This window comes from Strix aluco, chromosome 6 (genome assembly GCF_031877795.1).
Source record: "Strix aluco isolate bStrAlu1 chromosome 6, bStrAlu1.hap1, whole genome shotgun sequence".
NCBI lineage: Eukaryota > Metazoa > Chordata > Aves > Strigiformes > Strigidae > Strix > Strix aluco.
Window position 1 is genome coordinate 41,451,996 of NC_133936.1, and position 18,207 is coordinate 41,470,202.

Genomic DNA, 18,207 nt, shown 5'->3' on the forward strand with positions numbered 1-18,207 from the left:
TGTCCACTACATGACTAGTAAGAGTGGCAACAAGCAGCCCATCTGAAAAAAAAAAAAAAGGATATTTGTGAACCAGAAACCACGATAACAGGCAATGAGGATGAAAAAGATCTGAAATAGCTTGCATTCCAAAGAGGTACAAACAAAAAGGTGTGGCTGGGAACACTGTACTTGAGGCAAGTTATGAGTTAATGCCATACCCAAAGCTAAAAGCCAGCTTAAATTTTACAGCAGACCAGAGATCTTAAAATTATGAACTTGTTAGAACTGGACAAAGAGTCAAACTTACTATTTTTGATATAGATTTGATATTAGATTTGAGATAGACACAGATTACCAGTGTCCACATTGCTCCTCTCCTATTACTATTTATTAAGTGCAAGTGGTTAGTAATCCTTTGATGTCTAGTTTTCATAGCTGCAGGCAGAGTTGTCCTTGTCTGCTACAAACAACTGTAAAGTTGCACAATACATACACAGACAGGGAAATATTCACTTAGCTCAAGCACTATACACCTTTGAATATTTTAAAAGGCACCTGAAGTTTTTTTTAATATAAAATCAGATAATTGCTGCACACAAAGCTGTTCAAAAGACCTGTCTAGGCATAAGGTATTGCACTAATCTTTAGCTAGCCCTATCCAAATCAGACCAGTAAGAATTCATTAAAAAACTAGCCAAACCAGAACAATGTACTCTAAGAAAAATTAAAAAACCAAGTACACAAGGTCAGTGTAAACATGTTCTTTAATATCACTGAAGATAAATTTAGAAATCCAAGTCTTAGGTGGGTTTCAAATAAATAAATCATTTTGAGTAAGTGTTTACATATAAAGGGAGCTCTCAAAGCAGCAGTGCACAGTTTATAATTCCTCCCTGCTAACACATCCCCAACAAGAGAATGTACAGTAGGTAGTGCACACTGGAAAAAAACAATCACAACATACGGCACACTTGCCATCTTTGATGAAACCACTGAACATGATGTTGAAAAGGGGGGAGAAGCAAATGAAGGCATGCACTGCCCTTTCAAGAACCACTATTTTCCCATAGCCTTTTTACCAGCATCATACTAGCAAGAAGCCTGGAAATACAAGTCATCTTTCTGCTTCTAAAATCCACTCTCAACTCAAAGATTAACACAGCAGTGCTCTGATACAGAAAATGTATTCTTCAAACTGACATTGCAGCATAACATATCATCCCCATCCGAATTGGTCTCTACTCAGGGACACCTACTCTAATTTTTAAATTCCTCTCCAATAACTGCAGAGGTAATTCAGAAAGTTTAAGACAGGTAAGAGTTGTTTCTTGTAGATCCTGGCCCAGTGTACTGAAATGAACCAAGACATGACAGGCCAGCAAAATATCTGGTGTCCTACCTCACTCAAAACCTTCCAAAAGGAAAAATTCTTCCTCAAAGTGAAGATTTGCCTTTCTTAAACAACTCCAATTATTCTGCTGTAAAAATACGTCCAATGTGAAATTTCTCATATCAAAACAGGAAGATTTAACAATCCAGAAAGACCAAGAAAAAAGATCAATTATAAATATGCCACATATATACTTGCAAAAGTGTTACTGTAAATTGTTTTCTTCTGTAAGTTACTGTTGCATCAAATATTTTCTCTCTGCAGACATGGGTAGGGCAGTCTTCTACTCTCTGTACTTCAGTTCAACATGCAACTGACCTGTGATAAGCACTGCAGTACTCACCACAGAAGCACATAACCTACTAGTGTAAATTCCTCACAGTTAACCTGCTTCATCACCTTCTCCATTTCTAATACATTTGAGAAAAGTTCTGCCTCTCTGCTATGAGTCAATAAAAAACCCTGACTATGTAATACTGCTGTGTACCTATTGAATAAATATTACAGGAGTTAAAGACTGCTTCAATTGCTAGCTTGGCTTTGGCAAAACACAAATTGGGCTAACATACACTGTATACTTCACACATTTGAGTAGGGGACGCTGCAATGTTTAACGAAAGAAAATAAATCTTAGATTTCTAAAACTGTCAGTACACAGGATTCCCAAGTTGTTCTGAATACAGGAGCAGGGTAATCAATTTTCAAGGAAAGCCACATAGTCAGTCAATCTGGCCAACTGCTGTTCATTTGGAATTGGTGGAACTGGAGCAGGTTCTACAAAGATAAAACAAATGCATCATTAATGAAATTAAGAAAGCAAATCCATCTGCAATACCATCCATCACAACAGTAAGGAAAAAATTAAATGCATCAGCCTGTAAAACAGTCTTATGGGGGCATATCTTAACCATCTCTCCTACCTACACAGCTTTAGCTGACATTACTTTTCTGGTATCTATCTGTGACATTAAGCAGATCAAGAGTTACTAACAGCAAAGATAGCTGTTACAAGTTCTACTTGTCAGCAGTCTCCAGAACTTTTTTTGTATATACTTGAGTCTAAATAATGAAGACTGACACTACTTCCACTGGACAAAAGCGCTCCTTCAGTTGCTCCTTTCCTTCCAAGTTACCATACTGAAGACACCAAACAAATCTACTGGGTTATCTGACTAACAAAACACAGCAACGTACTGCAAGGGTTGCCAGCAGTGCACATGCAGATCCTTATATAAATGCCAGCTAACCTGAGATTACAGTTTAACAATAGGTTGGAAGACAAGTGACCAAAGCCAGGGAGATAAGTTAGGAATTAAAAAATAGCAGGAAAATTTGCATTGACTCTTCCTGAAGAGTTAACAGACTAGCATTAAGGATATAGCTAATGTAGACATACTGCTTAGGGCTGCAGGTATGTGATAGAGGCAGCTGACAATCAAAAGAACATTTTCAAAAAGCAAGACCCCAACTCTTGAAACTGGCTTGGAATTAAACCTCTAAATTTAAGACACTTTTGGCATCTGTTAGACATAGCAAGCCACCAATTCAGATCTGCTGTCACTACCTTGTGAACAATAGAAACAACAGGGTTTTGAGAATAAGCATGACATGACATATACCACCTCAATCTATAGTTGAGCTCTGAGGAAAACTAGAAGATTGCTTTCTTCAAGGAAGACTTCAGAAGCCCCACATCACGCAAAAGCAATGAAACCTACTCAAGAGTTGCTTTGTAAAGCTGTTGCCTCTAAGTCAGAAGTTTTAGCCAAAATAATTTTGTTTTACAGGGGTTGTCTACCCCTGCTTTGGAATCTGCTCCCTACTTCAGCTATGGAAGCGGGAATCTCAGGGGCTGCTTAAAACATGAGGGGAAGAAGACAGAGGGAGAAACATGTTTACATAGCAGTTGACTGGGGTGGGTTTTTCCGAGGGAGGAATGACGACATTCACTTCTCTAGGACCCAATTCCCATTTTGTGGTGCTGGGGAAGCTGTGTTTATACTAATCATGCAAGTTTAGATATCTGCAAGTAGGTTATATATAAACAGAAAGTACCTGATGAAGGAATAAATCTGTTAAAGGAAGCTTCCAGCACACCTGAAGAAAAACACACAGAAGTTAGCCCAGTGGACCAATTTTAAACAGTGCTATAGAGCAAGCCAACACTGGATGAAGAGTTAAACCTGTTCATTTATCACGTTTTACTTCATAGCTAAAAAGCAGAATACCCAAGGTTTAACTGGTTAGACATGCAGCTTCGAAACAGATTACAATCTCCTGCCTCTTTTGCCTCAATAGCAGTTCCTGCACTCACTTTTGGAAAAGAACTACATGTAACTAGTTCCTAGTATTTGTAAGCACTGTGTATTTTGCCACCAGTTCATAAAAAAACCTGACCACACACAAAAGCTCAGGGCTCTGGTTCCTTATGTGTCCCAAGGGATAAATTTCAATACCTTGCCTGGCACATGTTTATTCTAAAGTTCTGGGCTCTTGAACACCTGAAAATTCTGCCCATACAAACAGTGTATTTTCTTAGCCTGGTAGATGTTGCCCTTTTAGATACACTGTAACTTGGCTCTTTCTTTCAGAGCTGCACTGTGCAGTTTAAGAGCAGTCATTTCATCCTGCTTCCATAGCTTAACATTTATTTTTGCCTCAGCCAGCTATAGATACCGCTTTAACAAAGAAAAAAAAAAAAGCCAAGTATTTCTACAGGCTAAGCTTCTGTTATCAGCACCATGACAGTAAAGAAAAGATCTGGTAGAATAAATGTTAAAAAGCAAAGGAAATTATACCAACAACTGGAGTTCCCCAGAACACTATCATCCACTAGATCCCTGCCCAAAGAAGTTCTGCTTCTCCTGGAAAAATTCTCAGATTCGAAATCGTATATTTTTTTGCTCATCTTTATTAGATTAAGACATGTCATTTGAGGTCATCCAACTTAGGTTCCACGCGGAGCCAGCAGCAGAGGAGGAACAGGAGAAACCATAGCATATCCTGTCTGCTTTTGTTTAAAAAAGTTAATCTGAGGATGTAGTTTAATCCAAACTACTTGTAACCCAAACCAAACCCACTACTTTGTACTTCCCATATTTTATAAACATTCCATGTTTATAAGCAGCACAAGTCCCCCCCCCAAAATATCTGAAAGAATATTGTGCAAAATTTTAATTAAAAACTAACACCTAATTACTAGTAAATGCTAAACTCAAGGTCTAATGAAATAACAGCTCCACCTACCTGGCTTTTTAGGCATTACCATACGAGTTGAAAAGTCTGCTTGCCAGCCCTGTTCTAACACACCTGAAAAGACATTTTTACATTTTTAAGAACAAATATCTTATATGGTTGCTAGAAATGCAAAATAATGATGCACTGCAGAAAAGTATCTCATTTCACTGATCATATGCCATAACTCCAAGACATATTTCTTATAAAATGCTTATATTTAGACATGTAGTTCAACAAACAACATCAAGAAACATGGAACTAGCTTAATCCACTACCTTCACTCTTCCCTCACCACTGAATTGCTTTAATATTTCCACATATAGAAAGGGAGAATAACCAATGGTAACTAGTGGCAAATAATAAAAAAATAAAAACTTACCCAGAACCAAGATACTTTTCTCTATTCACTGCCCCATCACTTTAACTGTCTCAGAATTTATATATGTTTATTTATTATCACTTACAGGTCTCTGATCTCAATCATCTGTAGAAAAGCTATTCAGTGAATAAACACAAAGTACCTTTCACAGCTTCTTCTACAGGAAGCCCCACAAAGGCTGCAAAATCATCTGCAACTATTGAGGTATATGCCTGAGAAACCAGTCCAAAGGCTCGTCTTCTAGTTGCATCTAAAAAGAGATAAACACAGTAAGCCAACAGGAGTCTAATCTCCATAACTAGGAAGTCTGAGAAAACTTTTCCAATTCTAACACATTTGGAAAACCACTACCATCCTTAAAGTCAGACCTTTAGAAGTTTTCCCCCTTCCCACAATTCACTGAAGTACCACAGTCATCAGTCAGAGACAACAGCTTGCACTATGCCAGGACAAAACGCCTCAGAGACCACGTTTAACCTCCAAAGGCAGTTTGCAGCATCTTGGGTGCTGCAACCAGTACTTAAATCAGTTTAGGAAACTCTGCTTCTGATGGCAATCTCCCTTTGCAATAGACTTGCATGTTAAATAGTTCAGAATCAGAAAAAAATGAAAAAATAATTACTTAAACCATTCATGCCTTTTTCACCGCATCTGCTTTGATACCAAGGCATCTAAAAATCTGTTGTTTCTGCCACTACAGAGAATCTGTTACTACAAAATACCTTGGAAGGCTTTTTAGCAGTCTAGTGCCCTCTAGTAGGAAGACTCTGCATGTTACTGTTAAACAGTCTATAAAGCATTTGTCTAAAGTCACATTTAAAAGAAAAACCTTTTCATTAGTGTCACAGGATTCTGAAATGCCAAGCCAAGTTCCCTAGATTACTGGTTAAAAGTCTGATAAAACTGGACAACTAGCAGTCTATTTTGCTATTACAGAACAAAACATACAGTGTATGAAATTCTAATGTGAAAGAATAGTCACATACACAATCCTAATAAAAACAATTTAGTTTGTTTTTACAAGTTTTTGTAATGAGCTTTTTATTTACACCTGATACCTAAAATCCTTTAAGTAAACCTACAAAAACTTGGCAACAATCTTCCTGATCACTTCTGATTTTTCATAAGTAGTCATTTGTCTACTTGTCCACAGAAATAATTTAAGGCAACATATAATTCCATACTACCTACAGAAGTTCAATTTGTACCTCTAAGTGCTTCCATGATTGGTTGAATAGTCTCAGACCACTGATGCGCACTGATTGTTGTATAGATTCCTGGAAAGTCTCTCTGCCAGATTCTTTGTCCTACTGACCAAACTGCACCAAGTTCAGCATTTGCCTGTTGCAACAAAAAAACCCAAATAAGAGTTAATCCAGCACAGTGTATTCTCTACAGCAACCATACTGTATAAACCCATTTCCACTCCCTTCCCTTTCCCATTGCAAGAGTATATCATGACAACTGTAAAGATGAACAGACCGGCATTAGGAAATGTTGGTCTAGCAGGTATCACAGCTGCAAGCTCCCTGATCCACCCTCTGCCAAAACTTTATCACCCACGTAAGCAAAGTCTGCTCACATGTCAGTTATATCAACCCAGGCTGACATACCAGCTAAAACAATCACGGAGGATAATCCGCACTCAGGCTACTAACTGGAGTTGCAAAAAGACAGGCACAGTTTATTTCCTGCTTAGAGAGATACTTGCCTCTTCAGTAAAGGCTTTATAAAAAGCGCAGAGGCTGTTTGCACAGTAAAGGCAATTTTCAACTTGAAAGTCTTGCAACCTTGACAATAGGTCACACTTAATATGGTGCCATGCTCACTACAACTGCTCTCCCACTACTGGTTGTAAAGGGCTTTTACTGTGTTCCACATTGACATTTGGTCAACAAGACTCCAGAATACCCTGTCAGAACAGCAACCAAACAGGGTAATGAAGTAATATTTTCAATTCTAAGGAGAACCTATTTGTTTCTGAAGTTAAGACTCATACTAATTATTACTTGGTTCAATTAGCAGAAGATTCACCAACGCATACACACAAGAAAACACTACACTTTGAGGTGCAACCTTTGCAAAATAATTCATGCCATGAGTTTGCCCCACCAAGAATGATGCTTCACATGAAATGCAAGTCACACCAAAAAAGCCAGATTATTCACAGAATATCGCTGTGCAACAAATACAGAAGGTTTCAGGGAAAGGCCAAGCAAAATTTGGCCCAGATGACTATTGACTCAACTGACGTAACTTTTCTCTTGAAAGAGAAAACTATTTCAGAACCATCTAACAGGTTGCATCTTGACCATGAGGTTTCTTAATACAAGACTACAGAACACCTGTTTCCTTGTAAACTGTATGATCTCAAACTGAAAACCTAACAATAAAGTCTGGAAGCACTTCTGGTCTTATATTTAGCTGAATCCTCAAAATGCATCTTTGATCCAAATGCAGTGCAAAACAAGTGCCTTCAGAAAGTTAATCAGTCTGAAGATGCATCTCATCTGAAGTCACTTTTCACTGCACAAGGTACTCTGCCCCCTCATGTGGCATGTGCCCCATCCCAGCATCAGATCCATTGCTCTCCTCCAGCTGACTGCCCTTTCATCATGAGGCTTTCTACTATAAAGTCTACAGATTTACTGAATTCTGTTGCACCAGATTATTTGTGAAGGAAAAGAGGTAACAGATCAGCAATAGTAGATCTTAAAGACCAATATGCCATCTGCTGGGCAGCAGGTCACAGCACAGAACTGAGCCCAAGGCTACTCACCAAACAGAATCCCTGGGAAAAAAAGTCATTATCTGCAAGCTTATATAAAACTGGTTTAGTATCAAATGGCACTTTCTGAAGTACTTACAGATTTGATAGCAGGAGGGATTCTTTTCCAAAGATATCGTGCGTTATTCCTAAAAAAAAAATTAGGTTAAAAATACTTCTCAGTAACCAAATGTTTGCTATAAGGATACACCAAAAGGTTTGTTCAGATGCTATAATTAACACGGTCTCATTGCTTTAAAATATACCTTCTGTGTCTACTGAAGTAGAAAATCCAAGTTACTCTCAAGTTGACAACATGACTGTCACAACACAACAAATAGCTCATTAACTGCCTCATTTAACACCAGTTTAGAAAGGGTTTTTTATTTATCTACCCTAGGCAGCATTTTGCAGAGGTCAGCTTTGCAGTTTTATTTTTGGAATAGCTGCATCTTTGATGAACACGAGCACAAATAGTAACTTTTCAGAGTGTCATTAGTCACTTAGATCAGTGGTCTCCAAACTCTGATCATGAACTTCTAGCAGAAAAACATTTTTGAGCATGCACCCCCAGTATACACATATGTATTTATAATTTATATACAGGCACTACTGTATTAATATATTATGTACCTTATAAAGCATACAAATATAGGAATTTAAAAGGATGAAATAAACACCACTTAAAGATATTTTATATTCTTTACTAATAATACAAAAATACTTTCTTCATGTGCCCACACCCCACTTTGCATGCCAAAGATTTAGACTGTTTTGTGCATGTTCTACCCAACCCAGCTTTGTCACATATATTCTGGAGATTTGGACATATTGAGATATTTAGTCATTGATCTTTGGAGCACAGAAGTTAAACTGAAATGGCTACAAATGTTCAGAAAGATTTAAAACGCAAAATGGAGAAAAAGACTCACTGCTTTTCATTAAAGCACAATTCTAAAACTCTGTAATTCTGAAACTTCAAATTCATTTGATCCAAGGTTATATGTCTTAAACCTAATACTCAGTATCTGCAGTGCAAGAAAACACTCAGATCTTCGAATCCCCACACCAATGCTTACTTTGGCTTGATAATCAAACACGGCAGTGTCACTTATTCTACCTGAATAAATAATCAGCAATTTCTCAATAAAACCCTAAACACAGCAAATCAAGTTCACACAGGGACATAGTAATAATCCACCAGACCGAATTCAAAGGATTACTGCTTCATGAGGATTTAGCTCATTCAAGCCAACAGTATCCCTCATTTTTAACATGGACAGTTTAGAGTTATCCTGCTTTAATATAAACACAAGGAGCAGCATGCAATCTTACTCAAAACAAATGCAGCCTTGTAAAGCTACAAATCGAAATACCGAAGTGTTCAACATTTTCCAAAGGAGCCAATTTCACTATTTAAGGAACTTTCTTCCTAAAGCCAATCTGTTTCCCTACAGTTCAAAAGGGTGGGCAAGAGCAAACAAAGGAGAAAAATTTTCCTGACAGAGAAAGGGGTGAAAGAGACCTAATTCTGTGACTTTTTTTTTTTTTAAAAACACAGCACTGCCTACATGCATTTTGTTAGTCACACAACCAATTACTAATATTCTGGCAACTGCAGCTCAAGTTAATAGTGACAAATTCAGTATCTGAAGTTAAAGATTAAGACAAGCCACTTACATGTCATTATGCAACAGGTATAAAGCTAGAAGTTGGCCATAAACAAGGGGTGTTGCAATTCCTCCAGGGGCCTAAAAAGCAAATACAAACAATTTGGTTACATATTCAAGAGCAGTATCTTACAAAACACAGCAGGAAGCCAAGTTTAACAAAAACTGAACATTCTGAGACAACTGATTTTTTTTTTTTTCCCCCCACATAATAGGTGTGGACAAATTGTCAGAGTTGCTATGTTATATCAAAGCAGCTGTATCTTATGATGAAGAGTTAACTTGCACATGCCTGAAGTTTTACTTAGAAAACTTACTTTATTTTGCTGCATGAATAAAGTATAGTTACATCTTTCATTAATGTTCTAGCTTATGCTCATGAAAATGGTAACCATCTTGCTTTACAGCTCCTCACAAACACCTGTTTTTAGGCACTCACAACTTCCTTTATCTTGAGCTGAACTTCAGTTCAATTCAGGGCACCCCACCCGAGTAACGCTTCTTTGCTCACTTGAGCTGCCCTTCTCAAAAATCCAAACTAAGTTTTGACACTTGCCACACTTCAGGAGACCTCACAAATCATACAAGCAGAAAAAAAATGAGTTATAATAAAGTTATAAAATTTTGAAAGTCTATAATCATTTAAAAGCTGAAGAGTTTTCCAATAAGGTTTTAGCAATTTATTCAAGGATAGTGCAGCAAGCACTCACAGGAAGCCAATTATACAGCTATTTGATTTAATTACATGTGTGATTTATAGGCTCCTCTAAGCCAAAAGCAGGTGATTAGCAGTGTCGTGGAGCAGATATCATCATCCCCAAGAATTCTTACACTGTTCCCAGGGCTCATCAACTACATAAAAATGCAACAGTTTCTGCAACTGTTCCTTGGATTACACCCAGTAAAACAAAGCCAATTCAATTAATACCACCTGTTTGAAGTGTTTAAGTTCACCTTTGGTGCATCTCTGTACTAAAAAGAAAATTCATTAGTTTCTCTGCCAGAAGACTAGTGGAACAGAAGGGAAAGCTAACTACCACCAAAACAACTAGATTTACAATCTACAGTTTTACTGAAGAAAGCTCTGTGGCTGCATCTATCCTGCAAAAAAAATAATCAGCTTACATAACAACTCATGATCTGAAACACAAAGGTTGTCAGCAGATATTAGTGTGCCCACAAGAATCTTGATGTGGATGCAGACAGGCACAGCAAATAACTTACTGGCTTTTGGAAACAGTTTGCCAAAGGTGCATCTGTTGCCATTTACTCTAGGAGACTACTGACAGACCCAGCAAAAACCTTGAGCAGAACACAGTCAGTTCAGTAGCTTTGTAACAGCTCTCCAGGACTCAGCAAGGTCCAACACCACAGACTCTGCAGCAGCCAAGTGAGGAGGACACGCTGAACTTCCCCAGGTGGCTGTAGAAGCAAAGCCCAAAGCCTGCTGGGATCTGACACAAGTCCCTGACACTCAGAACTCAGCCTGACACAACCCTCCCAGCACTCCACAGAGGCCAAAGAGGCAGCCAAAGCCATCACAAGTCAGGTTCAGATGGATTGCCCAGCAGGAAGGGGTGGCCACACTCAACTCTCCCACATGGTACAAGGGCACTCTTCTGCTTCTCTGTGCTCACACGCCCATCACCTGAGGAAGCAGGGAGCTCGTATTTTCAGCACAACCACCTCCCTCCAGCTCCAACTCAGGGCATACCAAGAAGCTGCAGCACCATGCTGAGCACATGAGAGGCACCTGGGCTCCGCAAAAAACCCAGCACACAGTAACGTCAGCTGAAGCCTGATGGCACACATCAGTAAGTAGGGACCCCTTCCATTTAAGTATTATATCTTCCACTGCAAAGCTGTGTGGTTTGTCAACACCAAAGCTCTGCTGTGGCAAGCAATCACATACTGGATCAACTCTCTTCCTTCAATTACTAGGGTAGCAACATCTAAAAATCAGAACCACTAAAAGTGCATGAAAGGGGAAAATGGTGAATTTCCCCTTCTTTCAAATAGCTACAGGAGACACACGAGCTTCACATCTAAAAAAGCACTGGAAACTCTGCAAAACTAGAAGGGATCTATGGATATCACCTGGGAAGAGCTTTCAGCATTAACATGGTGCCACCTGGATTTACCACAGGCTGCAGTCTGGTAGACTAACTGTGCGTGCAGTCAGAGTTGAAAACTCATCAAGCAATAGAATTTACATCAGCACAGAGGAAGCTTCCAGCATGAGCTCCCATAATAAGTGCACCATCAATCCAAGAGCAATTCTGCAAGTCTCATACAGTGTTCCACTCCCCTTTTAAATATTTTTTTTCTCAACCACGTGAAACATGAGACATATGAACTTCTCTCTCGCAGCCCCCGCCCCCCCCCCCCCCAAGACCCTAATGATTGCACTAAAACGCACTCGTTTGTCTGCAGCTTGCGAGCTTCTGCAATGTTTTGTGGCAGGCTTTTGCTCAACCGGCAAGTTTACACACCGGACCCTAAACAACTTCACAAACACGAAGCTGGTGCAGGGTCTGGAGCACATGTCGTACGAGGAGCGGCTGAGGGAACTGGGGGGTTTAGTCTGGAGAAGAGGAGGCTGAGGGGAGACCTCATCGCCCTCTACAACTCCCTGAAAGGAGGGTGCAGAGAGGGGGGATGAGTCTCTTTAACCAAGGAACAAGTGCCAGGACAAGAGGGAATGGCCTCAAATTGCACCAGGGAAGGTTTAGACTGGATATTAGGAAGCATTTCTTTACAGAACGGGTCGTTAGGCGTTGGAATGGGCTGCCCAGGGAGGTGGTGGAGTCCCCATCCCTGGAGGTGTTTAAGAGTAAGGTTGACTTAGCACTTAGGGATATGGTGTAGTTGGGAACTGTCAGTGTTAGGTCAACGGTTGGACTGGATGATCTTCAAGGTCTTTTCCAACCCAGACGATTCTGTGAACACACACAGAGGCAGAGAGCCACGAAGTCCTTCCTCGCGGGACCAGGTTCGACTCTGAAAACACCACTTTCAGGCAAAACTCCGCATTTACCGAGACAGCCGTTACTGTTATCTCTAACCCACACCGCCAGAAACGCTTGTGCCCACAACCACCAGCGCTGCGGAGCGGCGCCGAGCCCCCAAGCCTCGCCGGGGCGCACGGGGCCTCCGCCAGGCCCGCCCCCCCCCGCGGTACCTCCAGCTCCTGCGTCTCACACTGCTCCAGAAGCTTCTTGAAGCTGAAGGAGTTCTCTGCCATCACCGCCACGGGCATCTTCCCCTCACAGCGCCTCGCCGCCGCCAGCCAGAACTGCCCCCCCCCAGGAGGCGGCCGCGCCTTGACGTCACTTCCGTCGCGAACAGGACGTATTTCCGTCCCCCCCGGGCCTGGGGCGGTGACGCCGCTCTAGCCGCGCTTTTTGATGCTCTGGAGGACTGCCTGCCCAGGAGGGGCGTGGCCAATCCCTGGGGGCGTGGCCAAGGGGCCCCGGGGTGGGGGTTGGGCAGCACATGGGTCATGTTTTAAGGAACAGGTAGATGACAGCTTTTTGTGCCCATTATTTCTGTGTGTTTGTGTGCAGTAAACAGATTATGCTTAATTTTTACTTGTATACTCGCATATTATGGGATGTGTAACACACACACCCTACATCCTTTGTTAGACGTTACATATACAACATAATATAGCATCTAGATGTGTACATATATCTCCTATAAAATAGCACATATACCAAAACTGCACACACTACGCTAACATGGCATATAACAGGCTACATACTATTTTATAGGTAGGACCGCTGCTCTGCCGTGGCTTTTCCGGGTCTCTGGTTCCCATCCTCAGCGAAGTCCCATCTGAGGCCATACCAGGACCCCTCCGTCTTGCCCACCTTTCCCCAGAATTGCCCTCAGGAGCCCTATTTGTGACCTGGATGGAGTTTGAACATGTTTGCTGAACGGAGCACAGCCCCGGTTTGAGTGGAAAATGGCAGGATTGTCAGCAGATCTTTGCAATTACCAGGGCCACAGATGGAAACTCTTATTTTTTAGGGTAAAATTAACCTGGGGGGCTCATTTTATCAAGCCCTTGCTTTCCAATAGAACGAATTTGCTTTCCATCATCATCTGCAGCCCCATATCCCTTGAACAAAATCACAGCACCCCACCACCATCTTCCATTCCCAGCACTGCCCCAAACACCATCCCCAAAACCATTTATTCTTCGTATTTGGCCAAGGACCCCTCCAGCCCTTTACAAGAGAGTTACCTCTAGCCGTGCTCAAGAGCTGCACCACCTCGATGCAAAATTAGGTTGCCATGTACAAGCGTGAGCCAACTGTGGCACGGTGGTCTGGAGGTGTTCCCCACACTTTTGGGTTGAAAAAAGGAAATAATAGGGATGCTTAGCCTCTCAACACTTTGGCATAAGGGAAGGCTGGTGTTAAACTTGCTGGGTAGTCTCCATGCTCTGGGAGAGGTCTTGGCTATGGAAAAATAAAAATAATGTGTTTGTATTCGCTTTGGGATTTACCTGGAGGAGAGCATCTTAGCATAGGGCTCCAGGCGATGGCACTGCTGCTCCGCTGGCTGAGGCATCGCCTTTCCCAACAACCAGCCTCGCATCCCGCTCCCATCCCCGTTGGCCGCATCCATCCCGACGGCTCTTTGTTGCCTCCAGCTCCATGCTGGCGTTGCTTTGACATTTGGACATCTGAGAGGAACATCGTCCTCACTTTTCGCTCCCATTCGCAATTATCTCATGCTTTTCAGGAGGTGAGGCAGGGGAGAAAAGTGGGCAGCAGCTTGTGATGGTGCCGGTGGGAGGCGTTCCCTTAGCACCAGTGGGGCTGGGGTCAGAGCATCCTGGATTGCCACCATGGAGCACGTTGTTGTGGGAAGGCTTCATCTTGTCGTGGGATGTCATGGAGTTGCCATCCTCCATCCCGATGTGATCCTCCTTCCCAGTGCAGGGTGGGAAGACATGAGCCGACCCCTCGCACGAGCTGGTCCCATGCTAGGCCTGGGCAGAACCACACCCTCTGTGCGTGCTCCTTCTCTCTGCAGGGCAATCATTTCATTTGGGGAAAAAAAACCAAACCAACAAACAGTAAAAATGGAGCAGATGAGAGATTTCCACGAGAGGGCACTAGCTGCAAGAGTAACTGCCTAAAAAGTCCAAGGAAATGAGTGGGGCTGTGGCCACTTCCAAACATCCCACTCTCCCTTCCATGCAGGAAACTCAATTTTGGGGCAGTTAGGTTTCTTTTTATATTTCTTTTTGCAGGATTTCATTAAGCTTTTTGGACAACAAGGGAAGCATTGCATTCCAGCTTGGTTAACTGAGCCTTCCAAAGCTACCAGGACCTCTTTGGAAGCAATGCCTTGGTGGGGGAGCAGCCAGAAATGATGTTTCCTCTCTCTTTTTTTATTTTTCCCTCCATCCCTCTCTGCTTGCCTTTCTGTAACAACCCGGGACGTCTCTCTGTGAGCCCCAGGGTGCTGTGCTCACCATGCTCTGTGCATGCTCTGGCTCAGCCAGCATGATTCTCCAAGCCACATGCTTCAGTCTCCGAGGGGGATGTGCTTCTCCATGGGGTCTCCTACCTAGCCGAAAAATCCCACTACTGATGGAAACTTGCTCTGTGCCACCAACTTCAGTGCCCTGCGCTGGCTTACCATGATATTTTATTTATTTTATTTCCTTCATGTGCATGAACTGCAAACCCTGTGATTGTGAGAGCTGGGGATGCTGCCAGAGCAGCTAAGTAGGGTCTTCAGACCCCTTCCTTGCCCCATAGGCAAAAAGGAAACCAAGCCTCATGGCTCATATGGTTGGTCAACGCTATGAGCAAGATGCTCTAACGGCCTCTCTTGCCTTCCTGTCTTGAGCAAGAGTTATTTCCACACCGTCACCAACACAGCTTTGCTCAGCCTGGGGACAGAGGCTGGTTTGCAGATGGCTTTGACTGGTGTCTCAGCAGTGGGCCAGGAGATGCCATCTGCCAAGAATGTCCAAAGAGCCCAAATATTTGCTTCAGAGGGGATTGGGGCTGGTCAATAGGGGAACACGGCCCCAGGTCCCCAGCCAGTGCAAGGTGGGGTGGCACAGCCATACCTGGAGAGGTGTGACCGGTGGGTTGGTTTCAGCGTTAGGAGCTAATTTCATTAAGACAAATTTCACCGTGGAGGTTTGCATTTTGGTCATGGGCCGAGAAGTCTGAGTGTATTTTAAATCTGACAAATTAGAAGATCAAAGACTTAACTTACAAAAAACCCCAGCCCTTTGCAAACAAGGAAACTCCTGGGTACCTGGGTGAACCGTGGTTGCTTGCTCCCGCAGAGACCAGCTCCCCATCCCATCCCAAAGATGATGCAGACCCCATCGCGTGGATTTGCAAAGCCTGGAGCACGGCAGGCTTCAGGACCAGAAAGTGTATGTAAAAACACTACACCAGCACGCTGACATCATTGCATCACCCCCTTCAGAGTAATTTTCCTGCAGATAAGAGTAGAGCCCTTCTCAGGCAAAAACCATCAAGCCACGTGGCTCAGGGTGATGCCCTATTGCCCTGCTAGCACCGTTTTTATCCTATAGAGAACAGCTTCTGTTGAAGTGAAAAGTGTCTTGAAAAATTATGAATTCAGACCGAACATGCCCTTTTGCATGCGCGTGCTGCATCCTCCCTCTTTCTTCCCCTTTTCCAAATCTCTTTAAGGCTGTGATAACACTTTCAGGGAGGAAACATGCTAAAAGGGAATATGCTTCTTTTTGCATGATTTACCCTTTCTGCATCACCAAAATAAAATACAGCAGATGTGTCATATTTCCAGGTTTATTATAAATCTGGGAGGTTTGGATGCTGCTCCTGGGGTTGTCCAGAGTCAGTGCAGGATGAGCTTGGCCCCTCTATAGTGGCATCATCCAGCACCTCCGGACAGTGACCAAGACTGGCTGAGCTAACATCCAGGGATATCATGCAGTCATTTATTTTATTCAGGAGCTTCTCTTCAATTCAAGCACCAAAAGAAGGGTCCAGACTTGGAAAACAGCTGAGCACATTGGAAAATCTCTCCCACCGGCAAAGCCAACCATGTTAAATTAATGGGAAAACTCCTTGACTTGAAAGGATCCTGATTTTTCTTTGGCCCACAGGCTTGAAAATCACTTTAAGACATGTCTGCCAGCTGTCACAGAAGTGTAAATTTAATGTGATTTTTATTCAGGTCCCAGCAGCAATGGCATGAAAATCTCAGCAACTTGTTTGTGCCTTGTATGAATTTTAATGCGGTGACAGAAATGGATGCCAGTTCGGCTGTCTTGGACAGTCCCAATGAGCCATCGGTTGTTTTCAAAGTAATACCAAGGCACTTCCAAGAAAGATTAGCAGAAATGTCGTGACAAGGCTTTATTTTCCTAGTCATTTCCATGTGCTGCCTGTGATCTGGAGGTAGCCGCTGGAAAGATGATTACAAGAAGTTTCCCTTTCTCATCTGCTTCAAAAGCTTTGCAGGGGAACAAAAGAATCATGATGGGGAACATAAGATGTAACACGGTGATATGGAACAATAGGAAAGTTAATTTATTGTGAAAGTTAAAGAAAACGGCGGTAAAGGGTCAAGTCAAACCTCTCCACACCCTTCCCAGTCCCCTCAGTACCCTGATTCGTGTTAGCTCTGCCTGATCTGAGCAAAGACTGTCTCTAAATATATTATTTCCTTCCATGACATCAAAGCTGGTTTTACAAACGCCTCGTTTTTAGGAGTTGCACCCAACAGAAAGGAAACAGAGAGCAGCAGATAGGAAATTGTAATTTCTTTTTCCCAAATATTTTTTTTTTATCGTTTCATTTTGCTAGGGGTGTTGGTTTTAACTCCAATAAACAACAAGCTCTCTGGGATTTTTTTTTTTTTTTTTTTTCCCTTCCTCACCCTTGTTTTATCAACTCAGACCTTGGTCTTGGTTGTAAAGGTTTTTATTACAGCATGGTGGCATAATTAAATAAAAATCCCTAAATCAGGGAGGTTGGGGAGCTTGAAGACCACAGAGGCCATGGCAAAGTGACCGGTGTGGTATGAGGTGCTGAGGGTTGTCCACACAGCTGTCCTTGCCTTGGGCTGCGTGTCCTTCTGCTGCCGCTCCACAGCAAATCTCCCTGCCCCAGGCTGAGATCTGGGGGTGGGTTGAGCCCCTTTCTGCCCACCCTGAACACTTCCATCCACCTCCTCTTGTTTTCCCCAGGAGTAAGCAAGAGTGATGGCTTCTGCCAGCAGCTCTGGAGGCAAAGATTGCCCTTTCTTAACCTGCCAAGGGAAAAAGAGACCCTGTGTGTATTTAACCTAAACTTTGTTTTTATGACTTTCTAGGCATGTCTGTGCATTTTCCTGTTTTCGCTTTGTTCTGCAGGATCCTCAGCCAAGTTTCTGTCCCCTCCCTAGCTCCTGGGCTAGTGGTTCTTGTTCTCTGCATATTTTAATCCTCTACGGCAAAGACCTTCACTATCTTTGAGCAACGTAACAGCTATTCTCACTCCGTCTACTACCACGCTGGTCCCTTGCTTGGAAATCCCTGAAATCCCCCAAATTTGGGAGGATAAAGGCGGGGGAATCCCTGGGCCAGTGTAGGGTGTCCAGGGGTACCAACCATCCAGCATGGGACGTGGAGTGGTAAGATCCCAAGTCAAGCACGGGGTGTTTGGGGGATGGAATGGAGGGTTCCTGATCCAACACAGGGCATTTGGGGGATGGGGCAGCATCCCCTGGTCCAACATGGGGTGTTTGGGGGTATGAATTACGGAGGGTG

At 42.6% G+C, this 18,207-nt stretch overlaps 1 protein-coding gene across 1 annotated transcript; it reads right to left on the reverse strand.

Annotated features, from left to right (window-relative positions):
- Nucleotides 1-728: 728 nt before the first annotated feature.
- On the reverse strand, nt 729-12,752 carry COPS8 (COP9 signalosome subunit 8). The gene is made up of 8 exons (XM_074829802.1): nt 12,607-12,752; nt 9,436-9,506; nt 7,856-7,904; nt 6,197-6,329; nt 5,131-5,238; nt 4,619-4,681; nt 3,428-3,469; nt 729-2,146 (listed from the first exon to the last, which is right to left on the reverse strand). The coding sequence occupies exons 1-8, from the start codon at nt 12,682-12,684 to the stop codon at nt 2,067-2,069; spliced, it is 624 nt and encodes a 207-aa protein (XP_074685903.1). The 5' UTR covers nt 12,685-12,752; the 3' UTR covers nt 729-2,066.
- Between the last annotated feature and the right edge of the window lie 5,455 nt (nt 12,753-18,207).